The sequence below is a fragment of the Anabrus simplex genome, chromosome 1, assembly GCF_040414725.1.
Source record: "Anabrus simplex isolate iqAnaSimp1 chromosome 1, ASM4041472v1, whole genome shotgun sequence".
In the NCBI taxonomy this organism is placed as follows: Eukaryota; Metazoa; Arthropoda; class Insecta; order Orthoptera; family Tettigoniidae; genus Anabrus; species Anabrus simplex.
The window spans coordinates 551,031,107-551,051,891 of record NC_090265.1 but is presented as its reverse complement, the minus strand read 5'-3'; the positions used below and the strand labels follow the sequence as shown (position 1 = coordinate 551,051,891).

Here is a 20,785-nt window from a genome sequence, read left to right as displayed (position 1 = left end):
CCAAGGAGTCCCTCGTCTATCAAATGGAATTGTTGTGAGCTCGGTAAATTCTCTGAAGCAGGATGTTACCCTACTTACACATAGTCCCAGTGAGGATCTCTCCTATAACAGGTTGAAGACCACCTGTAGATTGTACAGAGTCCGCCAGAAAAATGTATACACTCTTTGTTAGACGATATCGGGACATGACATTGTCAACTATTATCATTGTTTTTAAATGTTGTAGTATGGTCTTTCGCTCAAAAGATGTCGGTACTTGCATCACGATAGTGGGAAAACAAAATGGTTCGAGCACGCTTGACGTTCGAGCAACGAAAGTACATTCTGAAGTGGTTTATCAGGTTTGATAATGCCGTTGAAGTGCATCAGTGGAGGAGGGAGTTTGAAACGCATTGCTGGGAAGTTTGAGACGCATGGAACAATTTGTGATATTCACAAATGAAGATCGGGAAGAATGCGCACCGCTACCAGTCCTGCTTCCTCGGCTCACGTGTTGGAAAGTTATGCTAATTCTCCACAGAAGTCTGCTACGCAATGTGCACGGGAAGTGGGGATTAGCAGTACAAGTGTACAACAAATTTTGAAAACAGCTAAGTGGATAGTTTACATCCCACGATTACTGCATGCGCTTAATGAGGGCGATAACGATCATCGAATGCAATTTTGCGAATGGTATCAGCAAGTGGTAACCCAAGATGAACAATTTCTGACAAAGTTAGTGTGGTCTGATGAAGCCCAGTTTAAACTTAATGGAACAGTGAATAGACATAGCTTTGTCTACTGGGCTCCGAAAAATCCACATGTTCATGTGGACAAGGCGGTCAATCTACAAGGGGTTAATGTCTGGTGTGGACTGTCATCAAAGGGCTTACTAGGACCCTTTTTCTTTGATGGTACTGTCACTGGAGCAGTATATTTGGAAATGTTACGCAGATTAATTTTACCAGCTGTACGTGCGCTTTATGGAGCCGATGATGAAGTCTTCTACCAACAGAATGGGGCGCCACCATACTACCATGTAGCAGTACGAGCTTTCCTGGATGACAGTTTGCCGGGACATTGGATTGGACGACGAGGGTCCATTGACTTCCCCCTACGCTCGCCAGATCTTGCACCTATGGACTTTTACTTGTGGGGAACTGTGAAAAATCAAGTCTATCGACGTAAGCCACGCACGCTGGAGGCCCTTCGCCAGGAGATTACAGTGGCATGTGCAGAGATCCCCATTCAAACATTGACGGACATAGTTGCAGCAACCGCTCGTCGTTCTGCTATGTGTCTGGCAGCCAACGGTGAACATTTTGAACATCTCATGTAACCATATGTTTAACTGTAGACAGTACTATATGTGTAATCAAAATTTAAATGTAAAAGAACACACAATAAATAGTTTTTGTTCCGTAAAGAGTGTATACATTTTTCTGGCGGATCCTGTATAGTCCTTGCCGCTTGAGTGCAAAGAAGGCCATGACTCAAAATGTTTTCGAGATGCCCACTCCTATTCCATAGCAACTGGTATCCTGACTCTCAGGACCGCTTACTAGGCCACTCAGCCGTTGCCCGTGTTTCACAAACTAGGGCATGACTACAGTAACCCACACCAGGAACCACGAAAAACTACTCAGAGTAAAATTGGAAAAAAGAAATTGCTAATTTTGATTACTTCCTACAAACACAAATTATTTATTCCACTAACTGGATTACTCTCTCACAAAAATTTATATGAACATTGAACAGTTGACCGTTCACTGGCATGTCCAACAATGTTCATAAAGTCAGCATAATTGACATGGAAGTGCTATAAGAGTTGTTTAGGTCAGTCCCACACAACAAAGGACTGCAAAAAGTTAATATGAAGGCTGATAAAGGGGTCTTTTTCTGAAACTTGGTAGTGTTTAAACACAGGGTTGAGGTCGCTGAGTATAGGGTGAACCTGAATCTATTTCAGCTTACACTTGTTCATTAAAAAAATTAGATGAAATTATAAACCTAAGTTCAGCTCCTATTTTAAAATAAATATTATGTGTTAACTCAGTTCAGTTACTTGAATCATAAATGAGTACGCATGTATCTTGTACCTTTCCATGAACATGTACTCTATCTCTTCAGTTTTCTCATTTACTGTGATCAATGAAAAGAAATTTAACTATGTGGAATGATAAATACAAATTAAACTACTTGTTCTAGGATGAAGATTCTAAGGACACTTTAAGTCCCATGTCAAGCATCAAAATCCCACCACCACACCTCAGAAAACTAAGCCATCGTGTCAGTTATGTAATGGGCAATGCTGGAACTGGACAACCCTACATTACATACCCACAGTTAAATTTTCACCCCAGCGCATTCTTTGCTATGGGTTCACCAATTGGTAAGTAATTCGAAATTAATGCATTTTTATTGATGTGTTCTGTACCCGGCTCCTTGGCTGAATGGTCAGCATACTGGCTTTCATATTGGAGGGCCCTGGGTTCAATTCCCATCCAGCCCATGGATTTTAACCATGAATGGTTAATTTCTATGGTTCTAGGACTGGGTGTTTGTGTTCATCTTAATACATCTTACACACAACACACCATACTACCACAGAAACGCACAATAGTGAATACTGCAAAATGTTAATATGAAGGCTGATAAGGGTTTTTTTCTGAAACTTGGTAGTGTTTAAACAAGGTTGAGTATAGGGTGAACCTGAATCTATTTCAGCTTACAATTCTAACGTAAAATTCACAATTCGTTCTATATTTCTAGGTCCATGTTGGTTCGAGATCGATATTAACTCGTCAAAATCCACCTGATATTGAAATTCTCAATATCTCATCTATCAACGCACGGCCTCAGCCTTACAATAATTTTCGAACAACAAAAATGCAGAGTTCAAGCTTAAATCATATTAAGTATGAGATGTTTTAGAATAGCTACACAAAGACTGTGACATTCTAACAGAAAAAATCTGTATGTTATAGAAATTTCAGGAATACATACTAGGAGGAACTGATTCATATAAATATGAACAATGATTAAATATCCTAATCACATAAACAAAAGGAACAATGTTCTAGAAATCAGTAGTTAATTCAGTACGTCAATAAGTGTATAAAGACTGAAGATAAAGTTTTAAAAGGAACACCTTGTACTCTTCAAGGCCATTCACATATATTTTAGCTGTAAAAATCTTTTTGACATGCACAAGAAAGTGTTGTGTTTTATGACGTGTCTAACATCTTAAAAGATTAAGCGGTCTTTGTATTTTAATCACACAGATTTTAATGTGTATATATATATATATATAATTGTAAAATTTCACATCACTAGATAGCATGCTCTGTATATGTTTCTATACTGCATAAATATTTCATGTAATTACCCAAAATACCTTGCAAATTTTCATTGGCCGATGATGGCACGGGAAGTGCTGAAACCGGTACCATAGTGATAATAATAAATATGTGATATTTTAATTAAGTCACTATGTCAGTGTGTTGAACAGGTGGAAACCTTTTATCTTTAATCAACATTGTACATTTCTAACAGTTCTTCGACCTTTCAGTATCCAGTATCTTTGTCGCAAGTGAGCTAGTAGTATATGAGTTCCACTATGAAGCAGTCTTTCATGTTCCTCCTGAATCAAAAGCTGAACTAGTTTATGATTGTTTGGCAAGACAATGGGGCATTTGAAGTTATCATCGTCCTTCCTTTCCACAATTTTCGTCTTCACCCGCAGGATTCCTTCTGCATCCTTGAAGACAGAGATTTCAAGGAGCTCTCTGATGTAGAACTCTGTCAGCAACTCCTTCTTACCAAATCTTTCAGTCAGTCCGTCCACTGCCTTCTGATAGTTTTCTGCAGTCGGTGGATAGCTGTCGATGATTTCTCGTGCTCTTGTTCCTGGAACTGTTGCCTGGATCAGGTACTGGAATTTATCTTCTGCTGCTATGTCTTCATCTTCATGAATTCTGCGAAACTGACTCCAAAAGGAAAGCCAGTCATTTAAGTTACCGCTAAATTTAACCAACTCTATTTTTGGTAATTTTATCTTTTTATACTCAACAGAACATGCAATCTCAAACCTACCATTTTCTTGGGTTACACCTAACCTCTGAGTGTGTGCTTCTATTTTGAATCTCTCAGTGTCCACTCTATCCCTATACTCTTCTATATTGGTATACTCATCTTCATATTTCTTATCACTCCCTTCTTCCTGCAAAACCAAGTCCAGTATTTGCTCATCTAACATCGAAAGTTCTTGAAATAACCGTTCCAATTTTACGGACATTAACCTAACATCTTCGTCATTTTTCGCGTCTTTATTTAGCTCATCTAATAAAAGTCGGGAGGTTTTCGTTAATGATATCCTCACAGGTTTCCGTTTCTTACACAAATTCTCCATTGTGGCACGTACAGTTATACTAACACGTCGGGGTCACCAAACTAAATGTTGGGTTAGACACTCGCGCACTACCCGTGTCACAGATCCTTGCACCAACATTAATAACTACAGGACTTCATTTACACATGTGAACATAGTTCACAACACAGAATATACTTTCACACAAGGTTTAATTCTCCAGACATTTATAAACCACAAACAATCACACCATTTTCCTTTTTTCACACTCACCGAGTACCCCATTCCAATGAGTACATAACCAAGTTCAAAGAAGTAAACAACACAAAGAACACATATTACTGGTTTCTCGCACAAAGCCACTAGCAAAAAATATAAAATGACAACTACCCAATTCAGTTGCGATTGACAGTAGGCAAGGGGCCTGCCATTATAATGTAAACTCTCCAGCCTGGACTTCAAATCAGAAACAGTGTATCGTGACCTCCCTGTGGTGTTTCTTGGGTAATGCTAAGAGCCATGCAATTAAATAAAATCACTCTTTGCCAGGCTGAGTGGCTCAGACGGTTGAGGGGCTGGCCTTTTGACCCCAACTTGGCAGGTTCGATTCTGGCTCAGTCCGGTGGTATTTGAAGGTTCTCAAATACATCAGCCTCATGTCGGTAGATTTACTGGCATGTAAAGGAACTCCTGCAGGACTAAATTCCAGCACCTCAGCGTCTCAAAAAAACGTATAAGCCGTTAGTGGAACGTAAAGCAAATAACATTAATTATTAAAATCTCTCTCACAACACATAGATTACTTTACGTAGAATTCACTAAACAATGTGGAATTGACATTCTAGGAAGTTCTTGATCTGTTACAGATTCAGTGCACTCCAGGCTTTAGCTGTACTGCAGATAAAGCACTCATAAAATATTTTGAGTTTTAACTATTTGCATTGTAATCTTGTTTTCTCTTTTACTTACAGGGATGTTTGTAACAGTCCGAGGAATTGATACGTTGGGAGAAGATTTCAAATTGCCAACATGTCCTTCGTTCTTCAATATTTTCCATCCTTTTGATCCTGTAGCATACAGGATAGAAGCACTTATCAACCAAGATTTAGTATCATTAAAACCTGTTATGGTACCCCATCATAAAGGAAGGAAACGAATGCACCTGGGTAAGTGTAATTGTAACCTATGTCCCTTCAGTAAGATTTCATAAGTGGTATAGAGATTACAGGAAACTTCGTGGTTTATCGAAAATGTATATTTCTCCACCGAAAATTAATAAAGTCGGATAATAATGGCATGTGGTCTCTTCAAAGGCCTGGTGCAGGTCTTTCGTGGTGATGCCTTATAGGCGACCTGCACGTCTGTGAGGATGGACCAAAGATTAGTACACTAACCACTTAACCATGGAGCCAGAGGGTGGTGGTGGTGGTGGTGGTGATAAGTAGGGCCCGGATTCATATGCACTAAAAACTCCAAAAATATTCTTGCACATATGCGCTAAAAATGTTGAAAATGTGCATGAAAATACCGTATTTACACTAATAATCCCCGCACCCTAATTTTATAAAAGATCATTTTGAAAAAAAAAAAAAGAAATGAACTAAAATTCCTTCCATCAAAAGAGTAACGTAGTCATAAACATTTCATATTACTCCGCGAGGTCCACATAGTCTTTACGCAAATATGAACGTGTAAATTTACGAATATAGCTGCTTTGCTTGAACATATCAGAGATTATAAAAATACATTATCACTGCTATAAAAGATATTTCCCATGAAAATTAGCAAGTAGGCCTAGGCATTTCATTAATCTGAACTTGCAATAAGCTCGATCGAAAGGTTCGTTGTCTCTTGCATAATTAGAAGCCTCTCCTAAATTACTTACAAATTTATCACATTCCACGGCTAAACACTTTTCGCACGCGGTCTCTTTTTACTTCAATATTAACACGACCGATGGTGGATAATTCTTTTCATGAAATGTAAACACTTGAAATAGACACACCGGCAAACACTAATGTTAGTTTTGTGATACCGTAAAACCTCGTTAATTCAAACTTTTTGGGACACAAAATCGGACTTAGAATTATGTGATTTCGAATTAATCGCAAATTGGTGCTTCAGAAATATCAATCCTTGCTGCATCACAAAATATTCAAGACCCGTTACTGCGTGAAACTAATATTGGTTCACATTTTAAACCTTTCAAATGCCATGGAAAAGAACTATTTCCAAAATGTATCCAACAAGGTGCTTTTAGATTATTCAAATAATGCACTTGGATAACTCAGTAGCAAACATAACTTCACGCAACAAAAGGAAAAAAGAAACACGATTGAAACACAAGGACAACTTTTACTGGCTCCCCTATGCAAGTGCTTTATTTTTTGGATTACTCTGTTTGCATTTTCAGGTGCCTTGTACTTGCACGGAAAGTACCCGACGCCCTTAAAATATCGTAGCTTATCAAGCTTTCCTATGATGAGGGGAGGAAGTCTTTCGCTTCCGTCTGCATTGCAACACAGTACAGTGACCCCATCCCCTTTAAAAAACTCTGTTTGGGCTAGGCATTAAAAAAATGCAGTTCATTGGCATAGATATTATTGTTTGGTGCATACAAATTGATTATAATTATGAGCCATGTTTTTTCACCAACTGTCGGCATCGCAAGTGTTCGCGGATTCTGCTTCTCTGCACACAGCTTGTTATGTGATATTGTGGCGTTCCTTAAAACGCTGAATACAAAAGAAAAATGATTTCACTCAAACTTAGCAACTATGAAACACACTGTTGACACACCGAAGTGAAAGAAAGTGCGGAAAGCTACCCCTGCACATTCCGGAAGACGCATGCTATCGTGACACAGAGAAATTTTGAATTTCTTCATCCTCTTCTTTCTTCATGGGGCCTCTAAATATTAGTTCCTAATTAGCGTCGACCTCTAAGATCTTTTGCTACCATGTTTTTCCTTCATTCCCACCTAGATATACCCGCTCCCTTCACACTTTAGTATGCAGGTTGTTCGTATTGGGTCTTCTTGGATTCTCTCTCTCTCTCTCTCTCTTCACCTGGTAGTCCTAGAGTGGAGAGTCTGATTCTACCCAGCGCCTCACATTCGAAAAGTATGTGTTCAGATTCCTCTGCTTCAATGCATTTCCTACACATATTGTCTCTTATTACTCCAGTTTTATGTAGGTGTTTTTTCAAATGTCAGTGTCCTGTCAACAGTCCTACTACCATTCTTGTATTTTCACTGCTGAGTTGCAACAGTTCTCCTCCCACCTTTCCAAGGAAGAAGAATGGTCCAGTGACATTCTGCTCCAAATTCCACACCATACCATGACCTGCTCTGGTTCTTGTGCCTGGAATACCAATGTGGGTTAATAGGCAACCAGTATCAGAGGTTCTACTCATTCAGTTCTCTATTTACATAAAAATACTTGTTTTGTGATTGAATAGCATTTGAAACTAGGTGTTGTAAATTTCATTGCTTCAATGTCTCTGGTTAATGCACTTCATAGGACTGAATTCAAATTACACAGATGTAGCATGAACAGTCAAACATGTAATGAAACAGAGTACAATTAAATATTTACAAAGACACAATATACACTTATTTCTGTAATGTGCCATGCTGATGGCATGCCGAGCTTTGAATACTGAAATAAACATCACTTAACCACATTGCGTTTGTTTGCAACCACGATTGAACCAAGCGGCAAGTTTCAGCTGCACACTCATTCATCATAATCATCGTCATCCTACAAACGTCTCCAGTTGTCCGGGTGCGCTACAAGAGCGCTATCCGTCTTTGTCTATTCAGGTATATTTCTTCCTTCTCAACTTGGTGCCATAAAACTCCTCCTCCTTCCAGGACCTGCTTTACTTGACTGATCCACTGCACACTCATTATGACTTAAAAACACTACACTTTCCACCATCTGGTGGTGAACTAGAGAATTACAACAAACTGTCAAATTGTCAAACAAGAATGTACAATTGTAGATAATGCATAACATACATAATAAGCTTCTCATTGAGAAACCTCTAACACATTCCATTTGAATATTAAGGACCATCTTCCCACAAGTGCCATAGAACCTGCAGCGTATATAAAAAGAAAGGGTGCTCTTTGCCATGCGTAATTCCAAACTCGTATTCCGTATGTTCTACTGTGACTTGGCATGGAACTTTGCCAGAACTGTTTCAGGAAATTGGTAGGAGCTTTTAACTTCTTAGTTTTGGAAAAATCAGCCCTGTTTTGTTGAACATATTCAGCAATCGGGTAACCATGCTTTCCTGTACCATCTGTTGATATCAACTACCTCTTTTTGTGATGAACGCTCCTGTGTGCATAGTTAAATGATGTCAAGGTGATCGTATTACATCAACATGATTCACCCATAAAGAAATTAATACATTAAGGAGATGACCAGCTATATTTAATTCATTCACTTATAATGTGGGAATTATCAGACACCATGTAGATCAACATTAAAAATGAAGATATAGTGTTGGTAACTTATGAATAGTAGTTTCACAACTGTGTACAAAATTCTGGTTTCTGTATTCTCCTCAGCTACTGGTTTTTCATTTATTCCTTATTCACAGTTTAATTGTTTCTTTTGTCCCCAGCACATTTGGTTGGATAAATACCATTAATACAATCAACTTGGTTCCACACAGAGGAACTAAACATTTACATATGAGGAATATATCAGGTTGGAACATGCACATTTGAGACCTAATAACAAGATCCTTATCCTTGCTTGGGAATATGTTTGTTGTTAAAAAAACAGAAATAAATTTTGCAGGAGGCATTTCCTAACTGTAGAAAATTTTAACCAAATACTTTTAATACCTTTATATAATTGGAAAACCTTGAAAGTACCACAAAGTTGTGATTAGTTTAAGAAGCAGAGAAAGATCCTCCATCATTTCCATGTTATAAAATTCTCAAAAGATATTTACTTGGGTAATCAGAATACATTTAAAACCTGTACGTGTTTTTCTAAAGAACTGTGTTTTATCTTTCTCACTCCTAAAGTGTAACAGCAATGTTGCCTCTTATTTGAAAATTCGCTTCTTATGAAATATACGAATCTCTTTGCCACAGAACTGAAGGAGACGATGGCCAGAGTGGGTGCTGACTTGAAGCAGAAGCTTCTTGATTCCGTTCGCAGTACCTGGAACACGGTTTACCAATTGGCGATGTTTCATCGTGCTGATGGTCAGGCTTTGGAACAAGAGGTTGATAAGGTAGATACAGTTAATATCATTATTTCTGATTTGATTTTACATACTTTTATTAGTTCCTTCAAATAGTGAATTCTCATTGTTTTTTAATGGTAGATCTTGGATTCATACTACTGTACTTCTGAGTAGTACAGTCTTGATAACATTCAGGCACACCATGGAAGTGGTCTTTATCTCCTGTTTGCATGTTGTAGAGTAAGTGTCTCTGAAGAGTTTGATATAATGAAGATGTGCAGTGATGCATTGAATTTTGTTTTGTGTATTCCTGTAACTTTATGCTGATGCTGCAAAACATTGCCCAGGGTAGAGGAAGTTTCTCTTTTCTGTATTGGCCCTATTCCCAAGTACTTGGGATTGGTACCACATTTAATTTTGGCTCAGTTTTATGGCTGGATACCCTTCCTGACACAACTATGTGGCAGGATGTATTTGCCATTATGTGTTTCTGTTGTGGTTGTAGTGTGGTATACTGTGTGTAAATGAAGAGAGGTGTAAAAGGCAAACACAAACACCTGCTCTCCAAACTAGAGACTAGATGCAACTAAAATACTTAGCTGACCAGGAATTAAACGTAGGGGCTGAAAGGAAGCTGACAGCAGTTCCAAGAGAGGTAGGGAAATTTTGCAGGAGGCATTTCCTAACTTGAGAGAAAATTTTAACTGGAAGCTTGTAATTCTGGAAAACTTTGAAAGTACTATGAAGTTGTGATAAGTTTATGAAGTAGAGGAAGACCCTCCATCATTTTCATGTTATATAAAATTCTTTGAGGGGCTTTCAAAAGATATTTACTTGGGTAATGGCTTCATTTACTTTTACTTCAAGTTCTTGGACTTTTCAGCTACTCGAGGCAAAGGACGTGCAGAGCAAGTAGAATGTACCAAATTAGAAAACAAAGATTTTATCATCGTAAAATCAAGATACAGAATCAGTAACCATTAAGAACATTTTCTCTTCCTCGTATTCCTTACTATTTGGTCACTTAATTCGTGAAGATTCTCTGAAACTTAAATTACTCCTATAGCAATAGGATTGCTTGATTTCCAGTGGCAAATAAGGAACACTAACTAGATTCCATATTATTAACAAATAAATACTGATAATAATATAACAGCGTCAGCATGAAATATGTAGTACTTAATTTATTACAAACTAATAATGCGTTAGTCTTTACATTGGAACATTTCACAAGTACTTGCCGTTTGAAGATAACAGTTTCCTATTCAACAAAACTTTCTTGAGAAATTCCTTACAATTCTCATCATAGCTGAAGTACACAAGAAGTTCATTTTGATTAAATCTACTGAGCATCTGTTTCTGTCATCTCTCCATTTTGTTGCCATTACTGAAAATACTCTTTCATTATATGCCCACTAGTGCCGCTAGCACACTGCAAGAGACTCTGTTCTCAACTGTGACAACTGATCATTGGTCAGAATACAGAATATTTTGATCATAACTGCGCATTTTTCGATACTATACTATTGTTTAAACCGCAATATTTTAAAAAACGGAACATTGGGCGCACGGTTTAGAGAAGTTAACGTAAGAAATTTCATTTTTCCGTATTGAACCAAGAATTACAATAAATAAACTTGATATTTCCACCTATTCAATACAATTTTAATGCTGTTATTCAATTACAACATATTAAATTTCACAGGACTAGTTTCGACGCGGACTTGCGTCATCTTCAGCTTTTTCCGAAAATAGGCAACCTTAAAATTCATGACATGTCTTAAAATGTTTGGCATGAAATCCAGTTAAATCTATAATTAAAACCTTAACTCATTAAAAACTATTATGACAAGTAAAAGACTTGCAAGTCAGTCGTATAATAAAAGTTCATTGGTTAAATGATATTCTTATGATCAAGCAGTTATGGAGTCCTTAAATTTGTTGAGCGATAGATAAAATGTTGTGTTCCATTTCACTACAACTTGTATACTGCTGAACCATCTCGAAAAACGTGAAGGTTGGTCATATGGAATTTTCTGCATAAAATCTTCTATGTCTTAGGCCTATGAGGTGGAAACATTAAAGTAGTTTCTTGTGATGTTTGTGAAACCAATGTTTCCTGGTTCAATGCGGAACCTGTAAATATATTAAAATGCAGTTAACGATCCTGTGTTAAATGTGTTGTGGCTCTAATCAGAAAAATGATAAAGTGATTGTAATGCCGTAAGGCGATGCTATTACTAGCCGCGCTCAATGAACAATGAAGGCTCTGAGCTGGTTTGCATGATCGGACGTAGCTAGAAAGGGGAAGTAGGGGTGGGTTGAGACGATGTATGTTGGCCGCGCGTGTGGAGGGAGTCTGGTGGGCGTGGATTGCGGAATGAATATCGGGAAAACTTGTTGCGAATTATACGTAAAATTAAATTCTTGTTTGGGATTTGAACACTTTTTAAAAATGTTATCAGGAAATCGAAGATAACTTTTGGAGTTTCAGATATATCATTAAGATTGAGGTTAGCGTCAAAATATTGGTCTATATGAATGTAACATAACTCGGTAGCGTCCAGCAATGGTCCCTTGCTCAAAATCTCTAATATTTTAATGTCTTGTTCCAAGTTTGTAAAATTATGTCTTAGCTCATGGATATGTTGTCCCACAGCGGAGAATCTATTATATTTTACTTCATTAACGTGTTCGCCATACCTTGTCTTAAAGTTGCGCCCAGTTTGCCCTAGGTAGGCGCTGCCACAGTCATTGCATTGGAACCTATAAACACCTCACCTAAGATAAGGGTTAGATTTATTTACAGTAGCTGCATTGTGTAAAACTTCGGTACTTTTGTTATCTGTGCGAAAAGATATCTTTACATTATTCTTTTTGAATATCTTAGTGACTCTGTGAACGTTATTATTAAATGTAAAAGTTGAATAGGAATTATGACTTTGTTTATCTTTGGTAAGCGTGGTTTGCAGACGATGTTTAATCTTATTGATTATACTTTCGATGAAAGAGAATGCACCATACGCAGAACAAAATGAGGAAAAACTACATTGTTCCGGGCAAAACCATACATCTGGCAACATTATATAGCAAACAACCACAGATTTGATGGGAGTTTGTCCGTATACTATGATATGGAATGGGAGTGTTTTAAGTGGATGAATATCATCTAAGAAGCAGGAAGGAGTTTAGAAACATATTTGAAGGATGAATGCTGTGGCAGGTCAGTGTGGGGAAAAACATGGAAACACAAAATGGCAAGCAGTAACTGTAACATGTTCACATACTGCCATTTCCTCATCAACTGTTATCAATAGATCTATGTGTCTTTCAGTCCTCCAATGAGCTTTTTGCATTTTCCTGCATTCATCTGATCTAATGTCATCAACATTTGACAGTTAACAAAAACATCCTATTGCATAAACTTCTCAGCTCTTATTGTCAACTCCTGCAGAATATTTTGGACTCGAAACCATCTTGAATGAAGCTTTAATTCTCAGAATTTTATGAAGTATTGAAATATTTGAAAATCATGTTTAAAGATCAGACACATCATGTTCAGTAATAGAGAACAGTGGCAACACTGCAAGTTGGTGAACTGGGTATGTGGGAAGTAGTACTACAGTACTGTTGGAAATTTAATATGGGTTTGTTTTTGGTAAAGTTATGACGTTTGTGTTCAAGTTAAAGGCATAATAAATAATTCTCCAAAAATGCCATCATCATCATCACCACCATCATGGACTGACTTTAGTTTCCCAGGTGTAGTAAATGAGTCCTCTGTACTTTTTTCCCATCCAAATAAACTCATTTTGGATCTGTTGTCACCAAACCTCATGCTGCTTCAAAACTGTATTGGAATACATTGGAAGTAAAATTTTTATTTGCATTGAATGTGCACTTAATGAACAAGTTTAAAATTATGGCATGTTTTCCCTTTCCATTGTGTTATCTCGTTATTGCTATTTCCTGACTTCGATATTATCCCTCATGTGCATAACTTAAAAAAATAGTGACTTTTAAACATCGTTTTGCAGGTCCTTGAAGAACAACTGAAACAGCAGGAGACAGAGAGCAATCAGTCTGCTGAAGAGCCTGACCTAGATGTGCATGTGGGCCAGCTGAATGGTGGACGACGTGTGGATTATGTTCTTCAGGAAGCTCCCCTAGAAAGTTTCAACGAATACCTGTTTGCTCTTGGAAGTCATGTGTGTTATTGGTAAGCTTCCCAGTCACATATTTAACTGTTCAAGTATAAGTATAATTATGGGTTCGAAGAAATGTTGTAGATATGCCTTGGCCTTACTCAACGGTGATCCACAAGATTCCACTCGCGGACGTACGGATTCAATCAGGCATCGGTTACAATTCGTGGCGATCCTTAGCACGTTATCATCGTCATTATGAGAATATGTATCTTTTAATTATCTGATGCTATTTTAACTCTTAATCTATAAATGACAATACTGAGAATCGATTTTAATTGGAAGGATGTTCCGCTTTAATCAAATCAATTCATTGATAAAATATAATTAACAACAATAATAAATGAAATCTTGCAAAATGGATGGATAAGTCAAATGTTCAACATGGTAATCAACGCAGTTAAAAATAAATACCAATATACTTGTATTGGTTGTCATTTCTTGCTCGCAAGGTGCTACAATCTAACCAATCTAACATTAAGGCCCGGTTTCTTCAGCTCTATGTTAAATTTTGCTTAACAAATGTTAACTAACAATTGTTATTAATTTAACACTTCGTTTAAAAGTACCTGTTTCACGAACGTATTTCCAACATTTATTATGAAACAATTGTTAAAGACAAATTAACACATTTCCATAAGATTTCTGAATGCGTTTAGCAGTGAGCGTCTTTGGTTTCTTTACATATAGCGCTCCTAGTGGCGTGTTGAAATAGTATTTTGTCACACAGACACATGGTTCACATTATTATAGGTTATGGTTAGCGGAGACCGCTAAGAAGTAAACGTGTCAAGTAAGAGGCAACAACAGCGTTATTATGATGAATGTGAGACAAATGTTGTTATAGTTTAAAATTATGCGAGTGTGCTTAAAAAATGAAATAACGGACTGTTATATCACAACATTCGATATAGCCTATTCTTGTAGGAGTGCAATCTCAGGTTCCTACATCACCGGGAAAATGTGATAATTGATATGTTTTGAATGATTTTCAGGCATTATTTTATTGCGGGGAAAATAATGTCGTGCCTTGTTAATGCTGCAATGGCAGCAAGAATTCTTTGTAGAATTCTAGAATTCTTTGTAGAATTCTACACACTCTTTTCTTGCCCTCGTGAACATAGTCGCCTACAATTAGGCCTTTTTTCTTTTTAAAAAAATACTATTTGTTCGGGACGTCGACCTATGAAGATCTTTTGCCCCTACAATTAGGCCTACATGGAAAGTGTCTCGAGGTCAGATGTCATTACAAACCTCCGCTTCGGACAAAGTGAAGGGGATATAACACTAAAGGCGAACAAATTTTACTTAAACATGTCAGGTCCGCAACCTAATAACTTCTGAAATATTGATGAATCCCAGATTCCATTGCAAGGCGTATATACTTAGGAGTTGTGGCATAGTGGTCATCGTACTTGTCTGCGAGCGTCGTAGACGTGAGTCGAGTCTCGTTTCAGGGAACGTTATTTATGGAACAAAAATATTGCACAAATTGCAGTACCGGTACACTTTGTTTTCTACCTGAAATTAATATAGGTCTAAACGTTCTCACAGTTACTGCTGGATCTCTTTCTCTGTATATATATTAATTTCTTCTTAATCTGTTTATCCTCCAGGGTTGGTTTTTCCCTCAGACTCAGCGAGGGATCCCACCTCTACCACCTCAAGGGCAGTGTCCTGGAGCTTCAGACTTTGGGTCGGGGGACACAATTGGGGAGAATGATCAGTACCCCCCCTCCCAGGCGGCCTCACCTGCTATGCTGACAGGGGCCTTGTGGAGGGATGGGGAGAAGATTGGATGGGACAGGGAAGGAAGTGGCCATGGCCTTAAGTTAGGTACCATCCCGGCATTTTCCTGGAGGAGAAGTGGGAAACCACGGAAAACCACTTCGAGGATGGCTGAGATGGGAATCGAACCCTCCTCTACTCAGTTGACCTTCCGAGGCTGAGTGGACCCCGTTTCAGCCCTCATACCACTTTTCAAATTTCGTGGCAGAGCCAGGAATTGAACCCGGACCTCCGGGGATGGCAGCTAATCACGCTAACCACTACACCACAGAGGCGGACTATATTAATTTGAGGTAGGAAATAAAGTTCCACTGCAATTTGATCATTACTTTTATTTGCATTTTTACCTTCACATTCCCTGAAATAATTAATTAAATTTGTATTTTTAGTAATCTAACGCGGGACTCGAACTCTCATCGTCGCGGTTCGTAGACAAGTACGATTACCACTCGGCCACTGCTACACTTGACTACTTTGCAACTTTTCAAGTATATACGCGGTGCTTTACAATCGGGAATTCATAATTTTTTCGGAAATTGTTAGGTTGCGGACCTAACAAGTTCAAGTTAAATGTGTTCGCATTTTAGTGTTCTATCCCCTCCACGTGGTCTGAAGCGGATCCTGCCTCATGACATTTGTCCTCATTTATTTCGAAAACGAAACTGTACGGTATTGACCCAAACCCTTTTACACGAGTTACTGTTGAGTGTCCCCCAACAGGTACATTAAGCTAGTTGAAATCGATTGGACGCAGGGTCTGACCCATCCTTGTAAAATCTATAAGCAACTGCTGCACTGGAGAGATTGGTAAGTTGCAGTCTGTTGGAAACTCTATTCTATTTTCTATATTGTCTAGTACCTTGTTCATTATGGCTTCGGTTATTAGAAATCTTTCTTCTGACAACTCTAAAAGGTCGTTATTTCTTAGTATGGGTCGTCCTTTGCCTTCTTCAGTTTATAAATAGTCCTCATACAGCAGTAAAGCTTCAAACGTACATCTTCTACATGCCTCCATTTTGAAATTTTAACAATTGTTAGAGTTAACAATTCTTGATGAGACGACCATTTTGTTAAATTGTGTGTTAAGTCTTCTTAACAGCAGTGTTAACACTTAACATTCGTTGAAGAAACCGAGCCTAAGTTAAACAAAGCAAACAAATCGTTATTGCCAACATGAAAATTGCTGAAGACTTATATGTACAATTTACAGTATAATTATTTAAATTATTTATTTTGTCTGCCACCAAAAATTAAAGAAATATTATTCGTTCATATCTATTCATTTCTAGGTCAAAACCTTGTCCTTTAATATTTTATTAATGTAATATTATAATCGTCGCGTAGATCAACGAACTCTAACAACTTGAGTGTTCATTACATAAATATGTGCAACATCATGGAACCTAAAAATAAAACAATCGTGGACCTTCAAAATAAGATCTGCAGCTAATCTCAGATAAATAATCGCAAGAACTGTAAGAATAAGAATATAATCATGGTGTCCTCAAATCGCTGCACCTAAATAAAGTAGGCATTCAAAACTACATAATACCATCATCAACAATCATGATTTGAGACCACAGCATCTGGATCCATCCATAGGTTTTCCTCCAAAGATCTGAAATTCTACTAATATCTACAAGACACGTGCACTACAACAACTGCTATTCTACAGGAAATACTAAGTTGTACATCACATTTAAAATTTAAAAAATGAAATGAAATGAAATGAAATGAAATAAAATGGCGTATGGCTTTTAGTGCCGGGAGTGTCCGAGGACATGTTCGGCTCGCCAGGTCTTTTGATCTGACTCCCGTAGGCGACCTGCGCGTCGTGATGAGGATGAAATGATGATGAAGACAACACATACACCCAGCCCCCATGCCAGAGGAATTAACCAATGATGGTTAAAATTCCCGACCCTGCCGGGAATCAAACCTGGGACCCCTGTGACCAAAGGCCAGCATGCTAACCATTTAGCCATGGAGCCGACTCTACATCACATAATATGACCCTAATTTCATTTCCAATCATTGTATAACTCGTACATCTCATTGGTATAACATTGTGTTGAAGATCTTCCTATCATATTTATCTCGAATTAATATTATTAATGACTATTCACATGTCCAATAAGAAAATATTCCTTGGAAAACAATGCCTTTGAAATATAATTATCAAGTTCTAAATGCTTGTCTATTCCTCCATATCATTTTAATATTCGCATGATGAGCATTTATTCCATTACCTTCACTATCAACGTTATTGGGATTCTTCAAAGATGACATTACATTACAAGTAATGCTTATTTCCCAACAAAATATTACAACATAACTATCGCACATAACATCATGTCATTTACTTCGACGACCGTATCATTCAAACATATCATTTCATCTACACAGTATGCTTATTCAAAATCCTTCCTTTAAATACATAACTTCAAAATTACCGAAGAAGACTATTTCGGTTCCAAATACATGTGAACTTCACCATCTACATCAACGCGGTTTAATACAGTATTTCTGTCATGAAGACTCATTCACGTTATATGAAACATTGCTTTACAAGGAAACTTCCAATCTCGACACACGTAATAAATATTTATAATCATAGCAATAGGAACTATCCATGTATTGATTGGCACATTGAATTAGTTAGGAAGTCCGTACTTCAGAAAACGATCAATTAATTCCTAGTAAAATTCCCGTATCATAATCCATGGTTGTGTGCTCGAAACCGGATGAAATAGCGCATTATAAATTATGATTCCAATTATGCCATTATTATTTAAGAGGATTATTGCACTGCACGAATATTATAAGATGCTTAGAGATGATCTTATAGCATCGCTCAAGTTGTGTTTACATATAACACGTCACAGTTATAAACGTGAAAGAAAATCTCCATCTACTTAGTGTACAATTCTAACAGAATAGGAAAAAAGACAAGCTTTTGGTTCTCATTGTATCTGACTAATTCTTGAAGACACAGCTCCATCATTCTGGTCATTGGAATATTATCATTTTGTTTGTTTCAATACATTTTTCCAGACCCGCCGGGATCCCAACCCGGTTTAGGCCTGCATGACCATACTAGTGGATATCTCAGTATAACAATTCTCCATCTGACCTGGTATGATGCAACCTGCAACTTATATAAAACGATTAGTACAGTATCACACACCAAAAAACAGATATATTAACGTTTTGATACAACACTTGCCTTTTGTTTTTCTATTAAATGCTATGCTTTATATCTTTACAATCTACTTTACTTATTAGCATATAATAACTATACAGATTAATTTAGTCTGCAACCAGCTTTTATCTCATTCATGTCTGTGTGTGTCAATGTCGATGCTCATTCTCCTTCTCTCATTGTTTTTAACCGGGCGAGTTGGCCGTGCGGTTAGGGGTGCGCGGCTGTGAGTTTGCATCCGAGAGATAGTGGGTTCGAATCCCACTGTCGCCAGCCCTGAAGATGGTTTTCCGTGGTTTCCCATTTTCACACTGGGCAAATGCTGGGACTGTGCCTTAATTAAGGCCACGGCCGATTCCTTCCAATTCCTAGGCCTTTCCTATCCCATCATCACCATAAGACCAATCTGTGTCGGTGCGACGTAAAGCCACTAGAAAAAAAAAAAAGCATTGTTTTTAATAAAAACAAAACCCTATTCTATAATAACAATAATATAATTGCGTGCGGTTTTATACTTGAGAATAAATTGTTACCATATAACCTCTTTTTTAATATTTCTGATGTTCAAGGAACATTCTCCTTGACATAAATTACTCTCACAATCAGGAATGCTAACAATGGAATGCACCCAATAATTCATATTGTTTTCTTCAATTGTGTCCTAATCGATCGTTTCATAAATTCTCAATCACTTGTAGATGTTCATAGGCATGACTAGTGCAAACGAAGGTGAACTTGACATGTATCATTCATAATATTTAATTCAGTCCATGGCCTCTATTGTATAAACTGTTATCGGAACTGAACATTGCACATAAGAAATCAGTTTACTCTCGCGTTGAATATAGTCCTTTTCATTCAACAGTAGTTGGTTGTACTTCAATATTAAACTTCTGGATGTGAATTCGTTAGATACCATGGGGTTCAGAGCTTATGAATTCTCATATATTTAATTTTTTTAATTAAAGCTTACCACGTACTTCGACTTACTTCGAATTATCAATGTATCTGGACGTAAATTGACTGGATGTATACTTTCACATGATTTCAAATAGCTTCCATACTATTATAAACTTCAATGATTCCTTCATCTACGACTCGCAATCCATTGAAAGGTTATAATATGAAAACAAAAAATTATAATAAAAGTATCCATGATTAGAACAGGTAAAATTTATATATCTAACAATGTAAATATACTGGTAGCAAATTTTAATTGTTCTTCTTTCTACACATATCATTTTCTCTTATCAGTTCTTAACTAATTCGTTATAATCATTATTGTATGGCCTTTATTACTGTATGCGGGCATTCTGATTTAAAAACATTTAGGCTTCCCCTGTGTCAGTTTTAATGTTTCATTTTACTCTACAAGATGACAGAAAATACTGTAACCAAAACTCTTTGGCTGAGTTTTAATTAATTTTATCAGGTAAACACCAAATGTGTCTCCGAAATCGTACAACATGGAATGCCAAATAGCCTTTTCTCAGCCCTTCAAAAATCTGATTACTCTGCCATGTTTGAACCCACAATCTTCGGATCAGGAGGCTGATACCCTACTGCTAATCCACAGAGGAAAATCTAGTGTGTTGATCCTAACTAGTGCTGGAGGAAAGGGATGTTTTCTATTGAACACTGAGTTGTAAAAACAAGCTGGCTTGTAGTAACTGTCACAGTCTTCCGGTATGACTGGAAACAAATATTTTGGAGTATCACTGGTGTGAAAGTGTAGCTTTACTGATTATGTGCTGGTCTTTTACTATTATTGAGTCTCAGAGCAGCAAGACCCATGTCAGCAGACTGCTAGCATGTTGAAAGAATTTCTTTTCAGGACTGAACTCGAATACTTAAGGTGTCTAGAGATTAATAGTATTTGAAGGCACATTAAACACATAGCTACAGTAATTATTGGAGTATTTAATGAGTTGGCTACTTAGTTCTGACTGTGTAGTTGTGAGCTTGCATTCCAGAGATAGTGGCAGTGTTGCCAACTTAGCGGATTTTCTGCTAAATTTGGCGGAATTAGAA

General features: G+C 37.4%; 1 protein-coding gene across 2 annotated transcripts in view; it reads left to right on the top strand.

The window, feature by feature from the left end:
* PAPLA1 (Phosphatidic Acid Phospholipase A1) overlaps positions 1-20,785 on the top strand; it is a 298,948-nt gene that overhangs the window by 267,169 nt on the left and 10,994 nt on the right. For both annotated transcript variants that reach the window (XM_067135540.2, XM_068225069.1), the window contains exons 9-12: positions 2,188-2,371; positions 5,320-5,514; positions 9,465-9,607; positions 13,597-13,778. In XM_067135540.2, the coding sequence (XP_066991641.2) occupies positions 2,188-2,371; positions 5,320-5,514; positions 9,465-9,607; positions 13,597-13,778 (704 nt within the window). The remainder of the gene's footprint in view (positions 1-2,187; positions 2,372-5,319; positions 5,515-9,464; positions 9,608-13,596; positions 13,779-20,785) is intronic.